Genomic DNA, 23,991 nt, shown 5'->3' with positions numbered 1-23,991 from the left:
TAGTTATAATTGTAGATTGTAATTCATTTGTCTTTGTTAGAGTGCCGTACTGTTCAGTGCAGTCTTATTTTGGAAATAAGATTGATGAAAATTGAGAATGCTATGAGTATGCATTTGTATAGGTGCTACATTAAAAAGCTTCTAATTTCAAAGCCATTAACAAATAACAACTGAAGGCCATGAACAAGGCAAATATTTGATGTTGAGAAAATCAAAATGCAAACCATTACTGGAAATCGCCAACTTTTGGAAAACTAAATATCAGGAAACCTATTAATCTATTGTGCTTGGTCTCTTACTTTTTTACTTTTTTGAAGTCCAAGTTGTTCAAGTATTAGGAATGCTGTTAATCTGTTAAATAAATAAAAAGGAATAGCATAATCTTAACATATATACAATTTTATCACAGATAGATCAAATTAATTGGTGACATGCAAAGCCAAGATTGTTAATGTTAACAACAGATGGGGTATTATTTTTGCATGTCTTATATGCAACACAAAGGTCAAACCTATCAAAGGAGTTTTATGGTGTGAGTGATGTAAAGGTGAGTCTAAATTATAAAATGATCCCGCACATTGCGCGGGTCAAACGCTAGTTTATATAATAGTAAAGTAAAAATATAATAATTTTTCTATAAAATTTATTTTTAATTTATATTAGAGATATGAAAACTTCTAATAAAAAATTTTTATTCTAAAAAGAATAAAGTTGAGATATGACAACATCTATTTTGCAACATCTCAAAAGCGAGAGAATTGGATGGCTTAAGAAAAAAGATACAGGAGTATGCTTTACTTTACTCCTTTTTTTTTTTCCTTTCCTTTTTTTATTTCCAGTTATGCATTTAAGAAAATAGGATGGCTTACTAAAATATGTAAAAATAATACCCAACAAAAGGGAATAAATAGAAAATTAAATAAAATGAATCAATTATAAAAGTTACTTTGGTTTTTGAGTAAAGTTTTTGGTGTAATTTTGTATTAGAATCCTATCAGCTCTCTCCACACAATCATGCATTTGTATATTTAGCAGGGTCCAATTTATTATTTATGGGTATATTTATCTTACTTATTTATTACTCCATATTATAACAAAGTGCTTTTGATTTTTATTAACAATTACACGATAAAAGAATCAGGATTAAATGCCAAAAGGCAGAGGAAATCTAGATAAAGTAAGAAATGGAATCGACAAATGGACAACTCAATAAGTGAAGCTTTCTTTTCTCTTATTTAATATTAATTTTGTTGGCTTTGGGAAATTTGTTTGATCACTAATCGGTTTTACCAAAACAACAATGGTATATTTTCATGGGTTAATATTGTATACTACAAACATCACTGCCACATATATTTTGGCATAACCTCTTGCAAGTAGTTGGCATGGGCTTTCTTCTTTGTATTCTCTTTGTCATAAACTTGCTTTATGTGGCTCCTCTCTTGTTAAATCCAGGGCAATTTTACAATACTCCCAGACCCCAATTTTTTGGTGGGTATGATATTCATGCTAATCTTGACTATGGATTTTACTTGTTTTAATCTTGACTATTTATTTTTTCTAATTGAATACCTATTACTGGTCAAGCCAGTTGAGTATAAAAGCAAAAACACAATATATAGATAAAAAAATACAGAGTCACAACTCACATACTGTTTCTTCTTATCTCTAACATTCCCTTCTCTCTTTCAATTTCTCATGATCAAAGCTCTCACTAGATTCCAAATAAATCTGAATGAATATTTCGTCTATCTTATTGACATCCATCCATAAACCCTAACTTCAACACAACCTCTGTAGTGAATTTCATTGCTTTTTTTTATTTTATTTTATAGTGAGCAAGTTATTAGGTTTCAGTATAGAAACTTTGCATTTAAAATAGTCTGTTGGCATGCTTTGTTTCAATTTATCTTCTTCTTCTTCCCCTGATATTTTTATACTTAGTTTCACGGTTTGATTTGTTATTTTAATCATGCCATTTGTGGGTATCAGTTGAAATTGAAATAACAAAATTTTCTTATTCTAGATGAACTTTTTTAACATTTTTTTTTCTTCGCGTTCCGCATTTTTTGTGATTTTTTTTCCTTCATGTTCCATTTTTTTGTGATTTTGTTTTTTGTTATTGTGTCTAGTCTTTTTTCAATTGTAGGTGCATGTACTTGTAGAATAGAAAATTGAAGTTTGAGTTAGTCTAGAGTTCTGTAGTATATAAACTCCACTTCTGATTCATTGTAACACAAGTGTTTAATGGACAATTTGCAGACACCATAAGCTTTTCACCCTGAACTTAGGCCATCTCGCTAAACCACGTAAGTCTTCGTGTTTGTTCACTTTTCCTTACTTCCGCTCATCATTCAATCACCCAACAACATCAACATAAGTGCTTGCAAGGTAAAGTTTATGGAGAGCAACTTTTTATTATTTTTTTTTTAATTTTTCTTTTTTAGGAATGAAAGATTTTCAAAAGTAAGACAAAATTCAACTATTGATGGAAATTAATCGGTTGAAAACCTCAAAATTTTGTGTAGGTGGGTCGATGTATAGTGTCAATTGTCAAGCACCAGAGAGAAGTAGACCAACTACTCCCTCAAGAAAAAAAAAAAAAAAAAAAACTTAATCTGGGAAAACCCTAGACATTAATTAAACTATTTTCACTCAATTTATGATCAAAATTAAGATTATTCGTAGACTTTATTTGCTTTACTTTTACCCGGTGAAAAGGGAAAGGAGAGGCCTTGGGAAGTGAGTTGTTTCCAAATTCCAATCAAGACTTATCATTACAGTGGTTAGCAATTCCTTATTTTCCAATTTCATATTCTAAGATAAATTCTTTCACATTATTTATTGTTACATACTTCCACAGCTGATTTTGTCTATATACTATAAGAAAAATATATGCACTTGAATTGACCTTTTTTTTGTTTATTTATTTATTTATAATAACTGCACTCTTTTTTTTTTTTTTTTTTTTTTTTTTTTTTTTTTGAGGGGATAATAACTACACTTGAATTAACACTACAAAACGCCAAGGTAGTCAATACCGTACCATATTGTACTGGTATGGATACCGGTATCGAAAAACCAACGTTTCGTACCGGTTTAAATACCGGCCATACGGCCAATTCGGGCAATACAGGCCGGTACTGGGCATACTTGCCAGTACAGAAAAAAGTTTTTATTTTTTTTATTTTTAAGTTTTGTAATTTTTGAATTTTTGTTAGGGCAGAATGGTAACTTATTTGCATTAATTTATTAGGATTATTTGTTTTCTTAGTATGCAATGGTAACTTTTAAGCTTTCTATTTTTTATATTGTGTTTTTTTTTTAATTGATACTAAAGTCTAAAACCATAAATAATTAGTTTTGAATTGAGGAAATATTTTATGTTAAACTTTTATATTTATTATAATATATATATATATATATATATACACACACATACATACATACATATATATATATATATATATATATTTATAAATATAAAAAATAGCGGTAAACCTGAAACGATACACTGGTATTGATTGGTATTCGAAATATATAGTACCGCTGGCCAAACTGGTATAGCCTCCGGTACGGTATTGACTTCCTTGCAAAACGCACGGGCTATAGTGTGTTTTTTTTAGCCGCATTTACAAAAATGAGGCTATAGCCTATCTCTAGCTGCGTTTTTTAGTAAACACTACTTAAACTATTGACCAATAGTCGTGTTTTTCAGCGTGGCTATAGGTTAAGTCTATAGTCGCGTTTATATGTGTTTAGCCGCGTTTTTTGAATAGAACCTATTGCCACGTTTAGAAAATGTGGCTATAGGACTAGCCAAATATATATATATATATATATATATTAAAGATGACCTATAGACACGTTTTTAAAATGCATCTATAGTTTACCTAAACGCGGCTATAGATTAAGTCTATAGCGACGTTTATAGGGGTTTTTAGCCGCATTTTTTGGATAGGCCCTTTATATGTGTTTAGCTGCGTTTTTTGAATAGACCCTATTGCCACGTTTAGAAAACGTGGCTATAGGACTAGCCAAATATATATATATATATATATATATATTAAAGATGACCTATAGACACGTTTTTAAAATGCATCTATAGTTTACCTAAACGCGGCTATAGATTAAGTCTATAGCGACGTTTATAGGGGTTTTTAGCCGCATTTTTTGGATAGGCCCTTTATATGTGTTTAGCTGCGTTTTTTGAATAGACCCTATTGCCACGTTTAGAAAACGTGGCTATAGGACTAGCCAAATATATATATATATATATATATATATAAAGATGACCTATAGACACGTTTTTAAAATGCAGCTATAACTTACCTAAACGTGACTATAGGTTAAGTTTATAGCGATGTTTATAGGGGTTTTTAACCGTGTTTTTTGGGATAGGCCCTATTGCCGCATTTATATATATAGCCACGTTTTCTAAATGCGGCAATAGGGCCTATCCCAAAAAACACGGTTAAAAACCCCTATAAACGTCGCTATAAACTTAACCTATAGTCGCGTTTTTAAGATGGCCTATAGTTGCGTTTTTAAAACGCATCTATAGCTTACCTATAGTCGTGTTTTTAAACAGCAGCTATAAGTTAAGTCTATAGCCGCATTTATATGTGTTTAGAAGTGCGTCTATAGGTTCATTTGATTTGATTTTTTTTTTAATAAAAAGACTACCTATAGCAGTGGTTGGAGCCACTGCAATAAGCGTTTTTTTTTTTTTTTCCTTAAAACATGGCTATAGACAATAAAAAAAAAAAAAAAAAAAAAAAAAAAAAAAAAAAAAAAAACAAAAAAAAACAAAAAAACAAAAAACAAAAAACAAAACAAAACATAAACCCTATAGCCGAGTTTTTAAAATGCGGCTATAGGCTGACGATCTATAGCCACGTTTTAAAAATGCGGCTAATGTGCACCCTATAGTCGCGTTTTAAAATCGTGACTAAAATATGTCCTATAGCCATGTTTAATAAATGTGGCTAATTAGCACCTTATAGTTGTGCTTGAAAAAATGCAGTTATAAGTCTACAGCCTATAGCCACGTTTGAAAAAACGCGGCTATAAATCTGTTGGGCCTACAGGGATAGCTTTTAGGCCATGTCTAAAAACACGGCTATAGAAAACGTGTTTATAGACCAAATTGACCTATAGAATTAATAAAACAACCTATATATATTATATGTAAATAACCCTATGAAATCATTAAAAAATTACAAATTGCACTGCAACAAAAAATGTTTATTACAATGAAAAAAATCATTGCAATAAGATCAAAGTTATTGCAATAGTTTATGCGAAGCATTGCAATAAAATTTGAGGTAATAGGTTTGGGTTGCAAAAATATTTTGTTGCAATACCACAAGTTTTGAGTGCAACATCGGTGAAAGCTGTCACTTTTGTGGTGATATCATCTATCTTATCATAGGCCTCGCGGCTCCTGCAGGATTATTGTAGTCCAGAGTGTATCCAATACCACAAGTTTTGAGTGCAACATCGATGAGACCTTGGAACATCGCAAACTGTGTTATCAAACGCAGTGCCCGTTTATACGTGTTATCATATAGCCGCGTTTATATGTGTTTAGGAAGTGCGGCTATAGGTTCATTTATTTTTATTTTTTTTAAAGACTACCTATAGTAGCGGCTGGAGCCGCTGCAATAAGCTATTTTTATTTTCTTAAAACATGGCTAAAAAAAAAAAAAAAAAAAAAAAAAAAAAAAAAAAAAACAAAACATAACATAAACTCTATAGCCAAGTTTTTAAAATGCGGCTATAGGCTAAGGATCTATAGCCGCATTTTAAAATTTCGACTAAAATATGTCATATAGCCATGTTTAATAAATGTGGCTAATTAGCACCCTATAGCTATGTTTGAAAAAACGCAATTATAGGTCTATAGCCTATAGCTGCGTTTGAAAAAACGCAACTATAGACCTGTCAAACCTATAGAGACAGCTTTTAGGCCACATCTAAAAATGCGGCTATAGAAAACATGTTTATAAACCAAATTGACCTATAAAATTAATAAAACAACTTGCATATATTATATGTAAATAACCCTACGAAATCAATAAAAAATTACAAATTGCAGTATAATAACAATCAAGCACTACAACAATTTTTTTTTATTACAATGAAATAAATCATTGCAATAAGATCAGAGTCGTCGCAATAATTTATGCGAAGCGTTGCAATAAAATTTGAGATAATAGGTTTGTGTTACAAAAAAAATTTTGTTGCAATACCACAAGTTTTGAGTGCAACATCGATGAAAGCTGTCACTTCTGTGGTAATATCATCTATCTTATCATTGGCCTCGCGGCAGGATTATTGTAGTCTAGAGTGTATCCAATACCACAAGTTTTGAGTGCAACATCGATGAGACCTTGGAACACTGCAAACTGTGTTATCAAACGCAATGCCCAACTACCAGTCATACCACGAGAGGATAATACATACTTTCCTGAGGCTATTTCAGCCTCTACATACACAAAACAACAAATGCCTATATCAATTTATTGGTATCAACCAAATGCCTTGAATTGGGCAAGGGGGGTATGGTCTTATGGGTATAAAAGTAGACTCAAACTTTTTAATAGCAATGGTCCTATATCAATTTATTGGTATCAACCAAATGCCTTGACGCTTTTAAATAACAAATTTTTTTTTTTTTTTTTGAGGGGGAATATGTCACAATATTTAAATCAAGAATAGAAACTTCTAGTTAATTCCAATTCAAACAGATGGTCATTGGTTTGCAAATAGATTTTTGGCCTTCAATGAGCTTATTGTCACACAAATGTTCCCCAAAAAAAATAAAGGAAAGAAAGGAAAGCGAAAAGGCACATATTCTTTATATGCCCAAATATATATTAATATATAATATCATATCTTTACACGCAAAGTCACTTAAAATGAAGCATTAATCTAACTTAATAATTACTCCAAACAATCTTTTTATAGTTTATACTGGCATAATTAACAGATTTCAGCTTGCTATTCACATTCATGGGACACCGGTGAACAACGGCATTGTAGTTAAGAGACTTTAAATTGTTTACAGTCATTGCGGTATACATCACAAACTCTACTTCCATAACCCTTGCTAGTGCACTGCATAATTGAAGAAAGAAAATAATTATTATAAACTTGAACAAGCAATTATTGCAATATGCAATGTTAGAGCAAAATAACTTTTCTAGACAAAATACCATTCCAACTCTCCCTATAAGGAAAAAATGTTAATTCTATTTTACAAATCACATTGCTTCTAACCTAATGGTTCTAGTTGTTTAGTTTTATTTAGTCGTAATAAAAATAATGTTCTAAAACCCTACAAATACGAGGGAATATAAGGAAAGAATTTATTTCTTTTTCAATAACCAAGAATGAAATTATTTCTATTTCACACCTTATATGTCTCCAATTCTAGTTTTTTTTTTTTCTCTTTTTTTTACGACATCTTGTACTACAGTGTCAATTTTTTTTTCCAATAAATTAAATTAAAAAAAATAATAATAAAAGCACGTAAAAAGAATTCCCAAATTCATTATAATTCTCGATTGCATGAATAAATGTTGTTAATTATAAGGAAATAGACCAAGTGAACATGATAAGTTAAACCTAACAATGGAGGATGAGTCAGTTGAACTAAAGCTCATACATGAAATTAGGACGAGTGCACATAATTCATGCATAATAACCATATGCAAATGGGTTCATTTGATCAAGATTTCATCAATCCCAAATGTATGGTTTTGACTAGTTCAAAATTGTGATATACATAATCTTTTCTTGTTAAAATTTGTTACACACAAGTTGCTAAAAAGACTCTTGCTTCTTACTATTGTGCAACATATATATATATATATATATAGGCAAAAATGGGCTTTTGCCAATTTCACCCAAAAGATGTAGCAAAATGCCCATATTCTGAAACTATTTAGCAAAATATTCCTGTTTTGAAATTCGATTTTCTAAAAATTGTGTTTTACATTAAAGCTTGATTTTTAGAAAATCGAGTTATTGGCAATCAAACTTAAAAAAAATAAAAAAATAAAAAAAATAAAAAAAATAAAAAAAAAATTTATGGAACTCGAGTTTCATGTGAATTTTTTCTAATAACTTGATTTTCATCAAATCGAGTTTCAAAATAGAGGCATTTTGCTAGATAGTTTCAGAATATGGGCATTTTGTTACATCTTTTGGGTGAAATAGGCAAATGCCCATTTTGGCATATATATATATATATATATATTGTTGGGGGGGGGGGGGGGGTGTGTTTGGGTTCAAATATGCAACTTAGTTAAAGGATGACATTAAATGATCTCAACTTAGCTTATTTATTGAAGAGCTTTTTTAGAGCTTTCCTAAATCCTAGGTTTTTTTCCCTTGTTTACTACTAATGTGAAATACATTTATGCCTTTTTAATATGAAACCAACACACGTTAACACTAGGTTGGACATTTACTTCATATAATATTAACTTCATATAATATTTAATTATTAATAAACATTTACTCGTGGCTCTCTACTACGCCTGGAAAAAAAAAAAATCCTTAATAAGCTAAGCTCCTCCAAGTCTTTTGGATGTGACATTATATATATATATATATATATATATAGAGAGAGAGAGAGAGAGAGAGTTAGGTTCAAATTATATTTGGTGTAACTCTAAACAATTTATTACTACTCAAAAACTTGTTATAAAATACATATTTTGAAAATCCCACATTTGAATTACATGATCTATATGTTTTTAACATTCATGCCAATTTTTTTACCATTTGATTCACAAACTCATCTTTTATTCATTATTTTAAACTTTAAAAACTTGAATTTAAATAATTGATCGATGACATAACTATTAATCTTTGATCACCTCAAAATATTGCATGTATGGAGAATATACGAAAATAATGTAACCCTAGGACCACTTTAGTATGATAGCTTATAAGCATTTATCACTATAAAATGAACGAAGACAGGATTATTAGACTTTTATGACAAATTTAATCGCCTTGGAAGTGTCTACATTACTTTAGTCACATTGTCACAGGAGTCTCCTACATTGGGATTTTTTTTCTCATATTTAATCCGCCAAATCTCAACATCATTTCCTCTATCGTAATCCCTCACATATTGTGGAATTTGTGTGATATCGATGCGCTTTCCAACAAAACAAGGGACAGATCCATTTTTGATGTCCTCACATTCTGCATCACCATTACAAAATCAAATAATAACCAATATCAAGTGGTACTAGACATCCACACAGTAACATACTCACCGCTGTCATCCCTCAAATAACTACGAAAGTGTGAATAACCATTTGCAACAACATCGAGATCATTGACACTGAAGTTGTAGCGCTTTTCCAATGCCAAGTATAACACCTAAGAAACATAGGAAGGTTAATTAATGGCAACATATAGGAACTCAAAGTGGTTCTTTTTAAAAATAAACAAGACATGTCAATGATTGTTAATTTTTTTTTAAAAAAAAAATATTAAAATTGGTCTGTAACAAAAGGACTCGATGGGTTTTGAATCCATAATCTTATCCTCCTCCACCCATTCTTGTGGGAGGAGGAAATGGCAATTGATTCAGAGCTCATTGGCGAGATGTCAACAACCTTAAAAGAGGAATTTAACCCACATGGGAAAACTATCCATTTCAAATAACATTCGAAAGGCCCACTTAGGCTTTAGTCCAAAACCTTGAACATATCTTGTTTTTCAAGCCAAAACGAGGACAGATTCTAACTGTTCTGTCATGAGGAGATATTAGCTGTTTGCTATTGCACCCTGTTCTACCATTTTGATCTGTACCTTCTCTGAACCTAGGGCCATAAATTTCTCCAAAACATTGAAAAATGCATCAGTCAAGTCATCGCTGTAAATTACGTCAGCAGCCACAAGCAAAGAAGCTCCTTGGACTTCTTCAACTTCAGAAAAGGTCCATGAGTACCTGAATGACACAACTAAACAAAATGATTTAGGCTCCCAGATAATTGAAAGGGAAATTCTTATTGGACCAACCATCTTGCAGTTGTCTTATCTTTCTTTCTTTTATCAACTAAAAAAATTTCACCTTTTATGCAGAGGAGACTCTCCTGGTCCTACTACTCTAGGGGGCCACGGACTCATCCATTCGAGTTCGCGCACATAAACTGCTGCTTGACAGTTGAACAGTCCAGAATTAAGGTCAACATTCTCAGCACAGTTGTTAAGGATTTCATCACCATGGTCTGTCAACAATTAGAGTGGCTTCTTTAGAAATACCATTTCAATACTGAGTAACAAAATGAAGTAGAAAGAACTGAAAGAGCATACTGGGATGTGTGTACCCTCCAATAAAAATCATGCATAATCAACTTTGCCTCCAGAAACCTACTCTTCTCATTAACTACTACACGTTAATGTGATACAAATTTCATCCTGGAAGATCAGAAAGCATGTCTAACTACAAAAGGTAAGAGGAAGAAAACATAGTACACCATCTGTGACTAGAGGTTCAAGATGATCATCAGCTCAATCAAGTTCAAATCTTTAATTGCTGGTTTTGCTTATAAATTAGGCATGAATATTTGCAATTGTAATTAGATCAGACTATTCCAATACAACTTATCAGAAACCATTAGCTAGTTGTAAACTTCAAATAACCTACTCATCAACGGCTGAGGATTTATATTGTGGTGTTAAAAAGTAAAAAACTTTACTATAAATGAAGGAGTTCTGAATTAATATAATAAGACGGAAAGTAAAGGTTAGGCCTTGGTGCAATGGCAAGTGCCTTCCACCCAAAATGGCAAATTATGGGTTCTAGTATGGGAACCAGCCTCTCTCAAAAAAAATTGGGGGACAAGGTTGTCTATCGATCACCTCTTCTAGACCTTGTAAAAGTGGGAATTTTGTGCATTAGGTAGGACCTTTAATTATGATGGAAAACAGTTAAAAATGTTCACAATTAATATAGTTTTCTCACTTAAAAAATATTACTGGCATGTAATAACCTGGTGGACTGATTTTCCCTTATAATATAGTCTTCTAATAAGACAGCTCTAATTTCATGCACTCTATTTGGCATTGCCTTCTATAATTTCAACTTCTCTAATTAACAATAGTCTCTGTGTGTGTCTGTACACGTGTGAGAGAGAGTGTCAAGTGTCTTAGCTCTCTTAAGGAGCTCCTTCCATCTCTTTCATAGTACCAACTTCAGTAGTGTATGTGGTTATAGTAAAAAATCTGTGAAACTTAAGCATATCAGCCCTCCATTCCAGCCACATAAAAAGCACATGTAAAATACAAGGGTAAAACAGATTGAAGATTTTTTTTAATAAAAAAATAAAAGAAAACAAAAGAGGAAAATGAAACCATGAATTTGATTTGATATGTCCACAGTTGCAGATAATCATATATCAGCAAACTGTACACTGACTCACGTTTTACTGAATAACAGTATGAGACACAATGATCAGGCATCCATCCATCCATCCACTAGGAAAAAAAAAAGATTTCAAACAAATTAAGGGACATATCAAATCAAATTCATGGTATCTAGTAAAGGTAAGGTACAATACCAGTTACAAAACCATTAAGGGATACTTGCAAATGAATAAAGAATGATATCTAATAAAGGTAGGGTACCATACCAGTTACAAACACCGTTTTTGCAACACGTGCAAGTAATATACCCACCAACCCTGGTGAAAACAGTAAGATAAGACCTTGTCAGCCAAGATACACAAATGCTTCCGATAGGCAGTGGAGATGAAGCTAAATTTAGAATGATGTACAAATCTTAAATGATTCTGAAGCATTACACAAACTTATAAATTCCAGATGGTATTTGATAAGACAAATGTGACATTAAAGGAACCAAAAAAGGAAAAAGAAAAATATTTCAAACATTTTTCATTCCCCAAAACAGCTGTTCTGCCAAAAATTACAAGTCATTTTCCCATATAGTTGTCTAATGACCTGTATTTTCACAATTGCCACTAATTGACTTTGGTTCAGCAAGAATCTAATTCTGATATGATATACAATCTACGAACTTAAGCATATTCTTGTTATTAACCATAAACCTATCAATATAGACATCAAAGTGAAAACCTCATATGTCAGCAATGATGTAATCAAGCCCATGAGCAGGTTAATCCATGATGATACAGTTACAGTGTTATACTGTTATAGGCAATAATGTGAGTAAGATATAATTTTATTTTTCCAAAACACTTTATAAATGACCAGAACTGTTAATGGATGTTCAAAAATGGTAGCCACAATATAAACCATGACATAGGACCAGTGGTCAGGATTATCAAATTAACTGTTACAGTTCTTAATGAGGTTCAACAGGTTCATGTCATATTGGGCATATTCAATCTTGTTCGTAGGTTTAAAATTTACATTATTGAGTGAAAGTACCATGAAAATCAAGGTAGGTACTAATGGTTGATATACCTGTTCCAGCACCAAGTTCTAATGCTACAATTCCATCAAACTCAGCTGAAGTAAACATCTTATGCAGAACAAAATCAGATAACACTAGTTCTGCTCTCCACACCTGAAGGGTAAACAAAAAAAGAGATTAAATTACAGCACATAAATCTAAGAGAAACCATCATAAGATTCATAACAAACCAATAACTACCTGCAAACCGACATTTGGAATTGATGATGTGATATTATGCTGGATGGTCACACGGTAAATACAGGAAGCTGGTTCTGTGCAATATATACATATTCATATTAAAAATTGCTTTTTGAAACTTATATACGTACAGACCAAATCAAATTCCTCATACAAATAAATTCTTAACATAACAAAAAAGAGATGCATGCATATGCATATATAGTTATGGCTTGCATATTACACTTTTACAATCTTATCCCACTTGATAACTTCTCATATGAATTTTTTTTTGTTGAATCCACTGTTTGGATTATGTGATGTCCACATACTTATCATGCTTGTCAATTCTTAAGAAAATCGAAGATCAAGTAATATCTTATCAAAGAAATGCTTAAAATCATAGTTTCTTTTTTAATAAAATACTTTGAGAATGTTGTAAAACAAACGGGTTTTGAATTGTATAGTAAACAATATCAAATTTGATGTTAAATTGAACTTCACAAAATAATAATAATAACACTAACATTAAATAAATGTATTGTAGACAAGAACTTACTGTCACGCCTAGTTAAAACAAGATCACCATCTGGGTCCACGCTAAATGTTTGATTTGGTGAAGCCGCTTCACATTGGTATCTGCTAGGTTCAACTTCTAAGTAATTGAATTAAAAGAAAGTAAGAAACTAAACTACATCACTCCCATTACTTCAAATTAAAATATCAAACCACAATGTATTTGAAATTCCTAATCTTTTCTCATAAAAACAAAACAAAAAGATAAAGTAAGTACTATTTTTCTATTTTCATTCCCAGTAAGTCACCATAGCTAAAGCAAAAACTATATAATTGGTACAACATTGTTTTCAGACAATAGAAATATTAATGTATTTTGTAGATACCATACCAGGTGGAGTTGGAAGAGAAATGGTGAAGTGGGAAATGTGGGACCCAGAGATGCCAGGTGGGCATCCTAGGTGGACCTCGCTCATCACATGTTCCTCCTCCATTGTTGAATCTCCGCCGTTCATTTCTTCCTCTTCCTCAGATGATATAGGTGGATATGGTGATTGTGCTGAAGAGCCTGAAGCTAAAGATTCGGTTCTTTCTTCCATAGAAGAAGATCATGAAGAAAACCAAACCCTAATAATACTAAAATCCCCAATTCTCAAAACAGTGCGTTTTGTTCATTTGTCAAATTGCAAATGTAAGGTGGTGGATATATAAAAAGACGGTGCGTTTTTACCAGTGCCAGCGGCTCTTCGGATTTCTGAACGTTGTACTGTGTTACTACTTTTTACTACTACGGCTACGAACGGCAAACCGTTTTGATATCTTATGATTGACAAAACGGTTTGAAACCAAAACGACATTTCTTTCTTTTGCACGCCATGATTATTTTTGCTACTTTCTTTCTACTATGAACCTTTAGATATTAGTCATAAAAATTGGTCTAGTCTCTAGTAGGGGTGTGTAGCCAACCCACAGAACCATCAAAACCACCCTAACTCAATGGATTGAATTGGTTTTTAGGGACCGAAGGGTTAGGTTAGGTTGGGTTTATTTTTTATTTATTTTTTTGGGCGCTATGGGTTGGGTTGGGTTTGGGTCAAAAGATTCACAAATTTGCTTAGCCTAACTTGATCCACCTATTTTTAATATATATTATATCTTTTATTAATTACTCTTTTGCCATTCTCCTTGATATAAAATAGAACTATTTGATATCTTACAACTAAGTTGGGATAGAATTCTTTCTTAAAAAAAAAAATTTTGGGATAGAATTTTTGATATCTTACATTTTTACTACCTAAATATCATTTGGTTTGATAATTTGTGTATGGTTGTGTTACAACTGAGAATTTTCAGAAGATGGCATGGGGCAAAAAATAGTTGAAATACTGCTTCTATTCTACTTTGTATTTCAATTGAGTTGAGATAAAACTATTTGATATTTTACTATTTAAATGTCATTTGGTTTGATTATTTGTGTATGGTACTATGCTTAGAATTTTTGGAAGATTGTAGGGGCACTTTTAATACTGTTGGATGCGGCTATTTTAAAGCTCAGTTTAAAATAATAATAAAAAACTATCTAACCCTGTGATGGGTTGAGTTTTTTTCAACTTGACCAAGATAGGTTAGATTGAAAAAAACCCTCTTAGCTTGAGCCAAACGAACCCATACACACCCCTAGTCTCTTGTGCCCATTTTGTAATATGTACTCATACTTTTTTTAAGCACAAATTTTTTAATAATCTCATTTTAAAAAGGCTAAAAACTAATTTGAACTTTATAGAGGCTTAATCCTTGTAAGTTTATACCTCAACTCTTAATTGTAAACCGTTTATTATTACCTCTGTCAAGATACAAAAGGAAGTAATGCAGCAGCTAAGAGGAGCAGAATCAAGAGCACAGATAAGAAGCAGAGCACAGATAAGAAGCTGAGCTCCAATCAGTTTGTACAATAAATGACAACAAGCATAATAGATAGAAACGGCATGTAGTTTTTAGTTTCACATATGTATTTAACTTAGCATGTGACAGGCACGTGTATCAGTTTGGTTAAATCTGTTAGATTGCTAGTTAGTTAGTTACTGGTAGAGAGAAAGATTAGTTACAGCTGGTTCAGTTACAGCTTTGGTGTATATATACCTATCTGATTGTATTAGTTGATAATTCAATTCATTTTCAATGAAATAGAGTTTCATTCTCCAGAACTCTCCTCTGTTTTCTATTATGGTATCAGAGCAGCTAGCACAGTTTTACTGATTTCCTAGCTTTTTCTTTTCCTTTCCTTGATTCTAGAAGTTTCTTTTCTCTCCAAATCAGAAAATTTTCCCGAGAAAATTTTCTCCTTTTCTCTTCGATTCTGAGAAATTTTTCTTGAGAGATCTCCCTATTTTTGATTTTGAAACGTTTTCTTGTTTTTTCTTCGATTCTGAGCAATCTTTTCTTGCTTCCACCTAATTCCTTCGTTTCAATTTCTTCTTCTTCAAAAGCTAGGTTTTACTTTCCAAAGCTTCGTCAATGGCGTCTTCTAATCAAGCATCTACAAGCATTACCATTGATGAATCACATCCCTTTTTCCTTCACCACGCTGAGAGCCCTGGTGCGATTCTTGTATCTCAGTCACTGATTGGAGGAGAAAACTACGCTACATGGGCACGATCCATGGAGAGAGCTCTTAGAATCAAAAATAAATTTTGGTTAATTGATGGCTCTGCTTCTCTGACTTCTGCCATGGAGAAAGTTCCTCTTCTTGTTCAAAGCTGGTCTCGGTGCAATGAAATTGTGGTTTCTTGGATCATCAACTGTGTTTCCCCTAAGATTGCAACTAGTATGGTGTATCGGAGAACTGCCAAGGAAGTTTGGAAGAAGCTTCAAAACATGTTCTCTCAAGGCAATGGACCTAGGGTTTATCAATTGCAGAAAGATCTTGCTAGCATTTCTCAAGGGGAACTCATTGTGAGTGATTATTTTACCAACCTCTCAATCTTGTGGGATGAGATACAGAACTATGAACCACTTCCTCTTTGCTCTTGTGAGAAGTGTGTGTGCCATGTGAATGAAAAGATCTCCAATCTTCATCACAGAGAAGCAATTATGCAGCTTCTAATGGGTCTCAATGATTCATTCTCTCACATTCGAGGTCAAATTCTGTTGATGGATCCCATTCCTTCTGTTGACAAAGTATACTCTTTGTTGGTTCAAGATGAAAGGCAGAGGTCAGTTGGACATAGCAACAATGGTCCTTTTGTTGAATCCACAGCCCTTGTAGCCAAAACAATGAATTTTGGTTCTGGTTTTAAGACTTTCAAGAAAGGAAAGGAAAGGCCTACTTGCAGCCATTGTGGATTGCTTGGTCATACCGTGGAAAAATGCTACAAAATCCATGGATATCCTCCTGGATATAAAACCAAAGCAAGGGCAAACCAGGTCTCTTCCCTTGATTTTGTTCAAGATTCTGTTGCAACACCAACTCCACAACATTTTCCTTTCACAATGGAGCAATGCCAGAAACTGCTTGCTATGATTGGAGGGTCTGATTCTCAGAATAGTCCAATTGCTATGGCCAACAGTGTTTCCTCCAACAAAGCTTCTACCTATCATTCAACTCCTTTGGCAGGTAATCTCAAGCATTCCATTTTCTCTGCTAAGCTTGTGAATAGATCTGTTTTTGGTGGTAGTACTTGGGTTCTTGACACAGGTGCAAGTGATCATATTGCTTGTTCTCTTTCACTCTTTCAATCTTATATTGCTGTTTCCCATTGTGTTGTTGAATTACCTAATGGTGAATCTGCTCATGTCACTCACATTGGTACTGTCAAACTGTCTAATTCCCTTACTCTTGAACATGTTCTTTTTGTTCCTTCTTTTTCCTTTAATCTTGTGTCTGTCAGTCAAATCACTCAACGCTTGCCTCTTTGTCTTGTGTTTTTGTCCCAATTTTGCTTCATCCAGGACCTTTCTTGTTGGAGGACGATTGGAGTGGGTGAAGTCCAACATGGTCTGTATTTGCTGCAGAACAGTACTCATAGGACTTCACCTTCTCTGTCAGATTACCTCTCCACCAACAAGCTTCCCAAGTCAGTTTTTTCAGCATCTGTCTCTAATAAAGATATGTCCATTTTGTGGCATTTTAGATTAGGACACCCCTCTTTTAATAAACTGTCATCTTTGCAAGATGTTTTGCCTTTTTTTTCTTCAAAATGTAATGACATTTGTACCATCTGTCCTTTGGCTAAGCAGAAGAGGCTGCCATTTCCTTCAAACAATAATATGAGTACTAAGCCATTTGCTTTGATTCATGTAGATGTTTGGGGTCCCTATTCTGTTTGCACTTATGATGGTTTTAGATTTTTTCTTACCATTGTTGATGATGCCACTAGGTCTACTTGGGTATATCTCATGAAAGCTAAGTCTGATGTTAAACAGCTTTTAATTTCATTTTATAATATGATTTTGACTCAATTTAACATTGGTATTAAAGCAATCAGATCAGATAATGCTCCTGAATTTTCTTTATCAAACTTTTATAGTGATCATGGCATTGTGCATCAAAAGAGTTGTGCTTATACACCTCAGCAAAATTCTGTGGTTGAGAGAAAGCACCAACATCTTTTGAATGTTGCTAGATCTCTTAAAATTCAATCCAATCTACCCTCAGCATATTAGGGAGAATGTATTTTGACAGCCACTTATCTGATTAACAGGTTGCCTATGCCTTTGTTGCGTCATAAATCCCCTTTTGAGCTTTTATTTCATAAACAACCTTCTTTTACTCATATTAGAGTGTTTGGTTGCTTGTGTTTTGTTTCCACCCCTTCTGTTCATAGGTTGAAGTTTGATTCTAGAGCTTCTCCATGTGTTTTTTTAGGCTACCCTTTTAACATGAAAGGTTACAAGGTTCTTAATCTTCATACTAGGAAAATCACTGTATCTAGAGATGTTGTCTTTCATGAGTCTATCTTTCCTTTTTTAGATTCTTCTCATTCCTTGTCTGGTTCCCACTCTTTTCCTTCATTTGGTTCACCTGCTACTGCTTTTGACTCTCCCTCTTGTCCAATTTCCATTCCTATTCCAATTGCAGACTCTAATATTGAGCATATTCCTAATTCTCATCCTTGTCCAGACCCTTCTTCTATTCTTATTGGTTCCTTACTTGTTCCCTTGGGTCATTCTAATGTTTCTGATCAGTCACTATTTCCCTTGATCAGTCTAATGTCCATCTTGATCAGCCTACTGTTTCTCTTGGTCATCCTTCTCCTTCTGTTCATGATGTACCTCCTTCTTCTTCCATTCCACCTCTTAGAAAATCCACTAGGATTTCTCACAGACCTGCTTATTTGCAAGCTTATAAGTGCAATCAGGTGTCTCAAGTTCCATCTAGTACTGCTTACCCTTTATCTTCTTACCTGTCTTCCCAAAAATTGTCTCCTAGACACTTGCATTTCTGTAATGCCATTTCCTCAATTGAGGAACCCAAATTCTATCATCAAGCAGTTAAAAATCTCAAGTGGAGAGAGGCTATGGCAGCTGAGATTTCTGCTCTTGAAGCTAATCAAACTTGGACCCTCACAACTCTTCCACCTCACAAAAAGACAATTGGTTGTAAGTGGGTGTATAAGGTGAAGTACAAATCTGATGGGATTGTGGAAAGATATAAGGCTAGGTTGGTGGCTAAAGGCTTCACTCAAAAAGAAGGCCTTGATTACATTGAAACTTTCTCCCCTGTTGCCAAACTTGTTACTGTCAAATGTCTTCTCGCAGTGGCTGCTGTGCAAGGCTGGTATCTCTGTCAGCTTGATGTAAATAACGCCTTCCTTCATGGTGAATTGAAGGAAGAAGTCTACATGGATCTCCCACCAGGCTTCCACAGCAAGGGGGGGCTGGTATGCAAGCTTACTAAGTCCTTGTATGGACTAAAACAAGCTTCAAGGCAATGGTTTGCCAAGTTTTCCACTGCATTAGTTCTTCTTGGATTTACACAGTCCAAGGCTGACTACTCTCTTTTCATTAAGAAGAACTCTACTTCTTTCATTGCCCTATTGGTTTACGTTGATGATATATTGATTGCTAGTGACAACAAGCAAGCAGTTGATGAGTTGAAGATTCTATTAGATCAACAATTCAAGCTAAAAGATTTGGGTGATTTGAAATTTTTCTTAGGCCTTGAAGTTGCAAGGACTACTGATGGTATCAATTTATGCCAAAGAAAATATACACTTGAAGTGTTGGGTGATGCTGGTATGTTAGGATGTAAACCAGCCAAAGTGCCTATGGATCAGAATCTCAAGCTTAGTAAGTATGAGGGAAAGGAGTTGCAAGATCCAAGCTCTTATAGAAGATTGATAGGAAGGTTACTATACTTAACAATAACCAGGCCTGACATAACCTTTGCTGTAAATAGACTCAGTTAGTTCATGGCACATCCTAGAGAACCCCATCTGCTAGCAGCTCATACGGTCTTGCAATATCTAAAGAGTTCACCAGGGAAAGGCTTGTTTTTCTCAAGCAAATCAGAATTGCACTTGAAGGCCTTTGCTGATGCAGACTGGGCTTCATGCCCGGACACTAGGAGATCTATCACTGGTTTTTGTGTCTTTCTTGGTGAGTCTTTGATTTCATGGAAGTCAAAGAAGCAACAAACAGTTTCACGGTCTTCAGCAGAGTCTGAGTATAGATCAATGGCAGTAGCAATCTGTGAGATCATTTGGCTTTTATATGTTCTTCATGATTTTCAAATAAAGCATCCTCAAGCAGCCCTTTTGTTCTGTGACAGTCAGGCAGCCCTTCACATTGCTGCAAACCCTGTATTCCATGAAAGAACAAAACATATAGAAATTGATTGTCATCTTGTCAGAGATAAAGTCTTGGAAGGGTATATCAGAATGTTACATGTTAGGACAAATTCTCAGATTGCAGACTTGCTAACCAAAGCCTTGAATGCCCAACAATTCTCCTTTCTTGTATCCAAGTTGAATATGGTCAATATTCATGCCCCTCTTCCACTTGAGGGAGGGTGTCAAGATACAAAAGGAAGTAATGCAGCAGCTAAGAGGAGCAGAATCAAGAGCACAGATAAGAAGCAGAGCACAGATAAGAAGTTGAGCTCCAATCAGTTTGTACAATAAATGACAACAAGCATAATAGATAGAAACGGCATGTAGTTTTTAGTTTCACATATGTATTTAACTTAGCATGTGACAGGCACGTGTATCAGTTTGGTTAAATCTGTTAGATTGCTAGTTAGTTAGTTACTGGTAGAGAGAAAGATTAGTTACAGCTGGTTCAGTTACAGCTTTGGTGTATATATACCTATCTGATTGTATTAGTTGATAATTCAATTCATTTTCAATGAAATAGAGTTTCATTCTCCAGAACTCTCCTCTGTTTTCTATTAACCTCGAGTGCATATAATTTCGAATAGGCTTCTTTATAGTCTTGTTAATTTAGGCAACTTCTTTGTTTTCATTGTTGATTTGCGCATTTTACATAAAAATTCTATTAAGTTAGGCGTTACCGAACTAATGTATTATGTACAAACCTCTGCTCTCCTTGGATTAATGTAAAAACCTCTACAATCAAACGACCAGAAGAAAACTCTAAATAATCTACATAGAGAATTTGCAACTTTTTTTTTTGAGAATCTAGAGAATTTGCAACTTGAGGGATATGTTTGAAGCCTCGTGAAAATTCGCATAAAAATAGCAATATGAATCTTAACTCGTGTGTTGAATTTGTACATATGCAGATCCAAAATATAATTTACATATAATAACATGTAACAAATGTTAACTCTTTAAGTTACTTCATGTAAAAATGACTACAATCAAACGAACAGAAGAAAGCTCCCAAGCAACATATATAGAGACACTGGAAACAACATACATTTCTACAGGTCCTCAAAAATAGACAAACCCCTCTCAATGGGTGTGTAAAATGTAACGAATTCTCTGTGAGAATAGGCTCTATGCAAAAAATAATAAAGAAAAAGAATGGCATGGGAACTGCTTTTAGTTTTTAATGCAGACCAAGCCGCATACTCATTACAAATTTAGTAGCGTGCCCATTCGTTGGTTGTAACAGAAGACAGAAAAAACTTTGCTATAGATTCCTGAGTAGTATACAATTGAAGAAACCCATATAATGAACACTTCCAAGACAGAAACAACTCTTTTTTTTTTTTTTTTTTTTTTTTTTTTTTTTTTTAATTTTTATCTAATATTTGCAAGCCGAGCAGCTAATTCATCATAGTCGGGCAGATTAGGATGAACATGCTGACCCACGTTCAGCATCTCCGGTTGTAAGGAAGTGGCTCGAACATGCCTTTTTGTTGCCCCAGTTGAAGTTGTTGGTTCCACTCTTGCAGGTCCAATATCCAAATCAGATTTCATTCTGTTCCACTTATATCCACCATGATCAACATCACTTTGTCGGGAAGGAGGAGGTTTCAGATATATCTTTTTCTTGCCTGATTCATCAGGTGACTTCTTTTTACTGAAATGCATCAAAAGATCATCTACATTCGTATCCTCCTCATCCCTTGGAGCACTATCATCTGAATGAATGGTTCACAAGCTTCTTCTAGCATCTTCTTGTTTTGTTCCCCTTGAATCCAACGTTGTAACACCATCATTTTCTGAACTTCCAACATTACTGCGACCTGGTGGTGGTTTCAAGTTTCTGCTCCTAACTGATCTTGGTTTTGGTTTATCTTCAACCACTGGATGATCAATATGTTGAGCTGCTTCCTTATCAATATGGCCCTTTAATTTTGTAGGTTCCTCTGAGCTGCTTTCATCTTTTTCATATTTTGTTTTGAGGTAAGGTGGAGTGGTATATTTGTAGTAAAATGGCCTCTTATTGTCTACTTCGTCTTTAGAGACACTTCCAACTAAACTTGAAGACTTTTTTAGGCCACCTTGGGATAACTCGGTAGTTATCTTATCTTCACTAATTGTAGGCATCCCATGTCTATCACCAGTGACATCCTTTATTCCACGAGAATTAAGGTCTCTGTCATTCCTTTTTGTAATAGAACCCCTCCCATTGCTCAGTCTGTTTGTAGAATCCTGATTGTTTTTTTCTGGGACTTCATCATCCTTGTTTTTCTGCCATTTGTCATCATCAGTGACATCCTTTCTTCCACGAAAATTAAGGTCTTTGTCATTCCTTTTTGTAATAGATCCCCTCCCATTGCTCAGTCTGTTTTCAGAATCCTGATTGTTTTTTCTGGGACTGTGTCATCCTTGTTTTTCTGCCATTTTTCATCATCAGTATTGCTTAAAGAACCATGTCTGCGATGCTCCTGCAAAAAGTCATAAAAGGTAAAAATAGTAATCAGCACTATAAGGAGAGCTCAACATGCAACCACAATTACCTAATTGTTATGAGTAGGGACTAAATAGGCAGGATCCGGGGGAAGTTTTGAAATCTTAGTGGATCCAAGCTTGCATTGCATATCAAAAGGAAAAGCATTAAGGGCCTGAACTTCAGCACCCTGAGGTTATATTGTTATACAAAAATTCTAACGTAAAGTAGGGCCTGATGCAGAGATTGGAGGAGCATGCTTACTTCATAGATAGTATAGTAGGCTTTTATTTTGTCCAAGACCTCTCCTATCCTGCCTTTTAAAAGGTAAAAATATTTCATTTCGTCCCCCCAATATCCACATTGTTTTCATTTCCCTACCGGTATGTTTGATAAATAAATTTGGAGGCAATTATAGCAATAGAGAGTGAAACTTACTTGTTTTGGTATAGAAGTATACAGTTTCGGTTCCAAAGCCTTGATATCCCAATTTATAGAGAATTCTTGTGCTAGGTCTTGCAGCAACTGAAGCTTCATCTCTTTTGTAGGAGCCTTTGCCTTTAACCTCTCAACAAACTGATTAAGCAAAAAACATTAGTTGGGTCCGTGCCACAAACTAAGATATTCCCCAAACTGAGAATGTATATTTGTATTAGGACTCTAAGCTATGATAATATAGATGAGCAATTAAAGTGAACCTATAAACTTACCTCTTTATTTGTATAAGATTCAAGTGAACTTCCATATCTCTCAGTAAAAATAGTTCTGAGTTCACGGAGTTCTGGCAAATCAGAGAATCTTGCTGCGGCATAGATCAAAGATGATATAGCTTCCTTGCATTCCTCAGGACACTCGCTATATAAAGGATAAATAAAATAAAAAGTTATAGGCAAAGATATGTGAATTTCATAGTATTAGTTGAAAACAGTTAAATTTAATAAGAAGGTAAAAGTTTTTTTTTTTTTAAGTCTCATTTAACTCCAAACTGGTATGTAAACACAAATCAACACATATTGAAGACTAAAGCTTTAAACTAGCTCTAAAGCATTGATATCTAGCTCTCAAAGATTAGTTCTTAACCTCCTATGACTATATGCAAAAGGCCAACTGAGTCTCTATCCTCTCAAATCTGAAATTTATTATCTATATGACAGATATTAGGACTCTTCTTTAGGCCTCAAAGAAATAAGGTGAGATGTATGAGTAGCATACAAACACCAAATGAAGGATCTTAATCTGTGGACTACATTAATTAGGAGGTAGCTCAATCCATATTACGATTTTTATTTATAATTTCAGTGCAGCAAGCTTAAGTGAACAAGAAACAAAACCCAAATCAGATGTTCTGGTAAATCTATTAGTTGAGAGAGAGAGAGAGAACAGGATGCAGCTTATACAAGTAGAAGCTTGGATGAATTTGAGCAAAATTTAAAATAAAAAATAATGAGCCTCCTGAATACATGGTAACATAGTATCTGGCTATCTGCATACTTATTTAAAATCAGAGACAAAATAAGTAAGATCAGTCC

At 33.8% G+C, this 23,991-nt stretch overlaps 2 protein-coding genes across 3 annotated transcripts; one reads left to right on the top strand and one right to left on the bottom strand.

The window, feature by feature from the left end:
• Positions 1 to 8,984: 8,984 nt before the first annotated feature.
• LOC126725508 (uncharacterized) lies at positions 8,985 to 13,923 on the bottom strand. 2 transcript variants are annotated; one of them, XM_050430271.1, is made up of 9 exons: positions 13,554 to 13,923; positions 13,206 to 13,298; positions 12,668 to 12,741; positions 12,478 to 12,580; positions 11,664 to 11,714; positions 10,103 to 10,259; positions 9,841 to 9,979; positions 9,300 to 9,405; positions 8,985 to 9,225 (listed from the first exon to the last, which is right to left on the bottom strand). In XM_050430271.1, the coding sequence occupies exons 1-9, from the start codon at positions 13,759 to 13,761 to the stop codon at positions 9,041 to 9,043; spliced, it is 1,116 nt and encodes a 371-aa protein (XP_050286228.1). In that variant the 5' UTR covers positions 13,762 to 13,923; the 3' UTR covers positions 8,985 to 9,040. The 2 variants fall into 2 exon arrangements, with proteins under 2 accessions (XP_050286228.1, XP_050286227.1); XM_050430270.1 differs by having other exon boundaries at positions 13,206 to 13,301; positions 13,554 to 13,910.
• Positions 13,924 to 15,010: 1,087 nt separating this feature from the next.
• LOC126725507 (uncharacterized) lies at positions 15,011 to 17,246 on the top strand. The gene is made up of 2 exons (XM_050430268.1): positions 15,011 to 16,775; positions 17,111 to 17,246. The coding sequence occupies exons 1-2, from the start codon at positions 15,677 to 15,679 to the stop codon at positions 17,143 to 17,145; spliced, it is 1,134 nt and encodes a 377-aa protein (XP_050286225.1). The 5' UTR covers positions 15,011 to 15,676; the 3' UTR covers positions 17,146 to 17,246.
• Positions 17,247 to 23,991: the final 6,745 nt, after the last annotated feature.

The sequence above is a fragment of the Quercus robur genome, chromosome 5 (genome assembly GCF_932294415.1).
Source record: "Quercus robur chromosome 5, dhQueRobu3.1, whole genome shotgun sequence".
NCBI classification, from domain to species: Eukaryota; Viridiplantae; Streptophyta; class Magnoliopsida; order Fagales; family Fagaceae; genus Quercus; species Quercus robur.
This window is presented reverse-complemented; position numbering and strand designations above follow the sequence as displayed.

What these genes read in the sequence shown, in the direction of transcription:
- LOC126725507 (XM_050430268.1), top strand. Translation starts at nt 15,677, where the DNA reads ATGGCGTCTTCTAATCAAGCATCTACAAGCATTACCATTGATGAATCA. An exon ending in TCATTCAACTCCTTTGGCAG is followed by an intron (nt 16,776 to 17,110) that starts GTAATCTCAAGC and finishes TGCTTCATCCAG; the next exon opens with GACCTTTCTTGTTGGAGGAC.
- LOC126725508 (XM_050430270.1), bottom strand. Translation starts at nt 13,761, where the DNA reads ATGGAAGAAAGAACCGAATCTTTAGCTTCAGGCTCTTCAGCACAATCA. An exon ending in TTCTCTTCCAACTCCACCTG is followed by an intron (nt 13,302 to 13,553) that starts GTATGGTATCTA and finishes TCAATTACTTAG; the next exon opens with AAGTTGAACCTAGCAGATAC. An exon ending in AGAACTTGGTGCTGGAACAG is followed by an intron (nt 11,715 to 12,477) that starts GTATATCAACCA and finishes TGTTTTCACCAG; the next exon opens with GGTTGGTGGGTATATTACTT.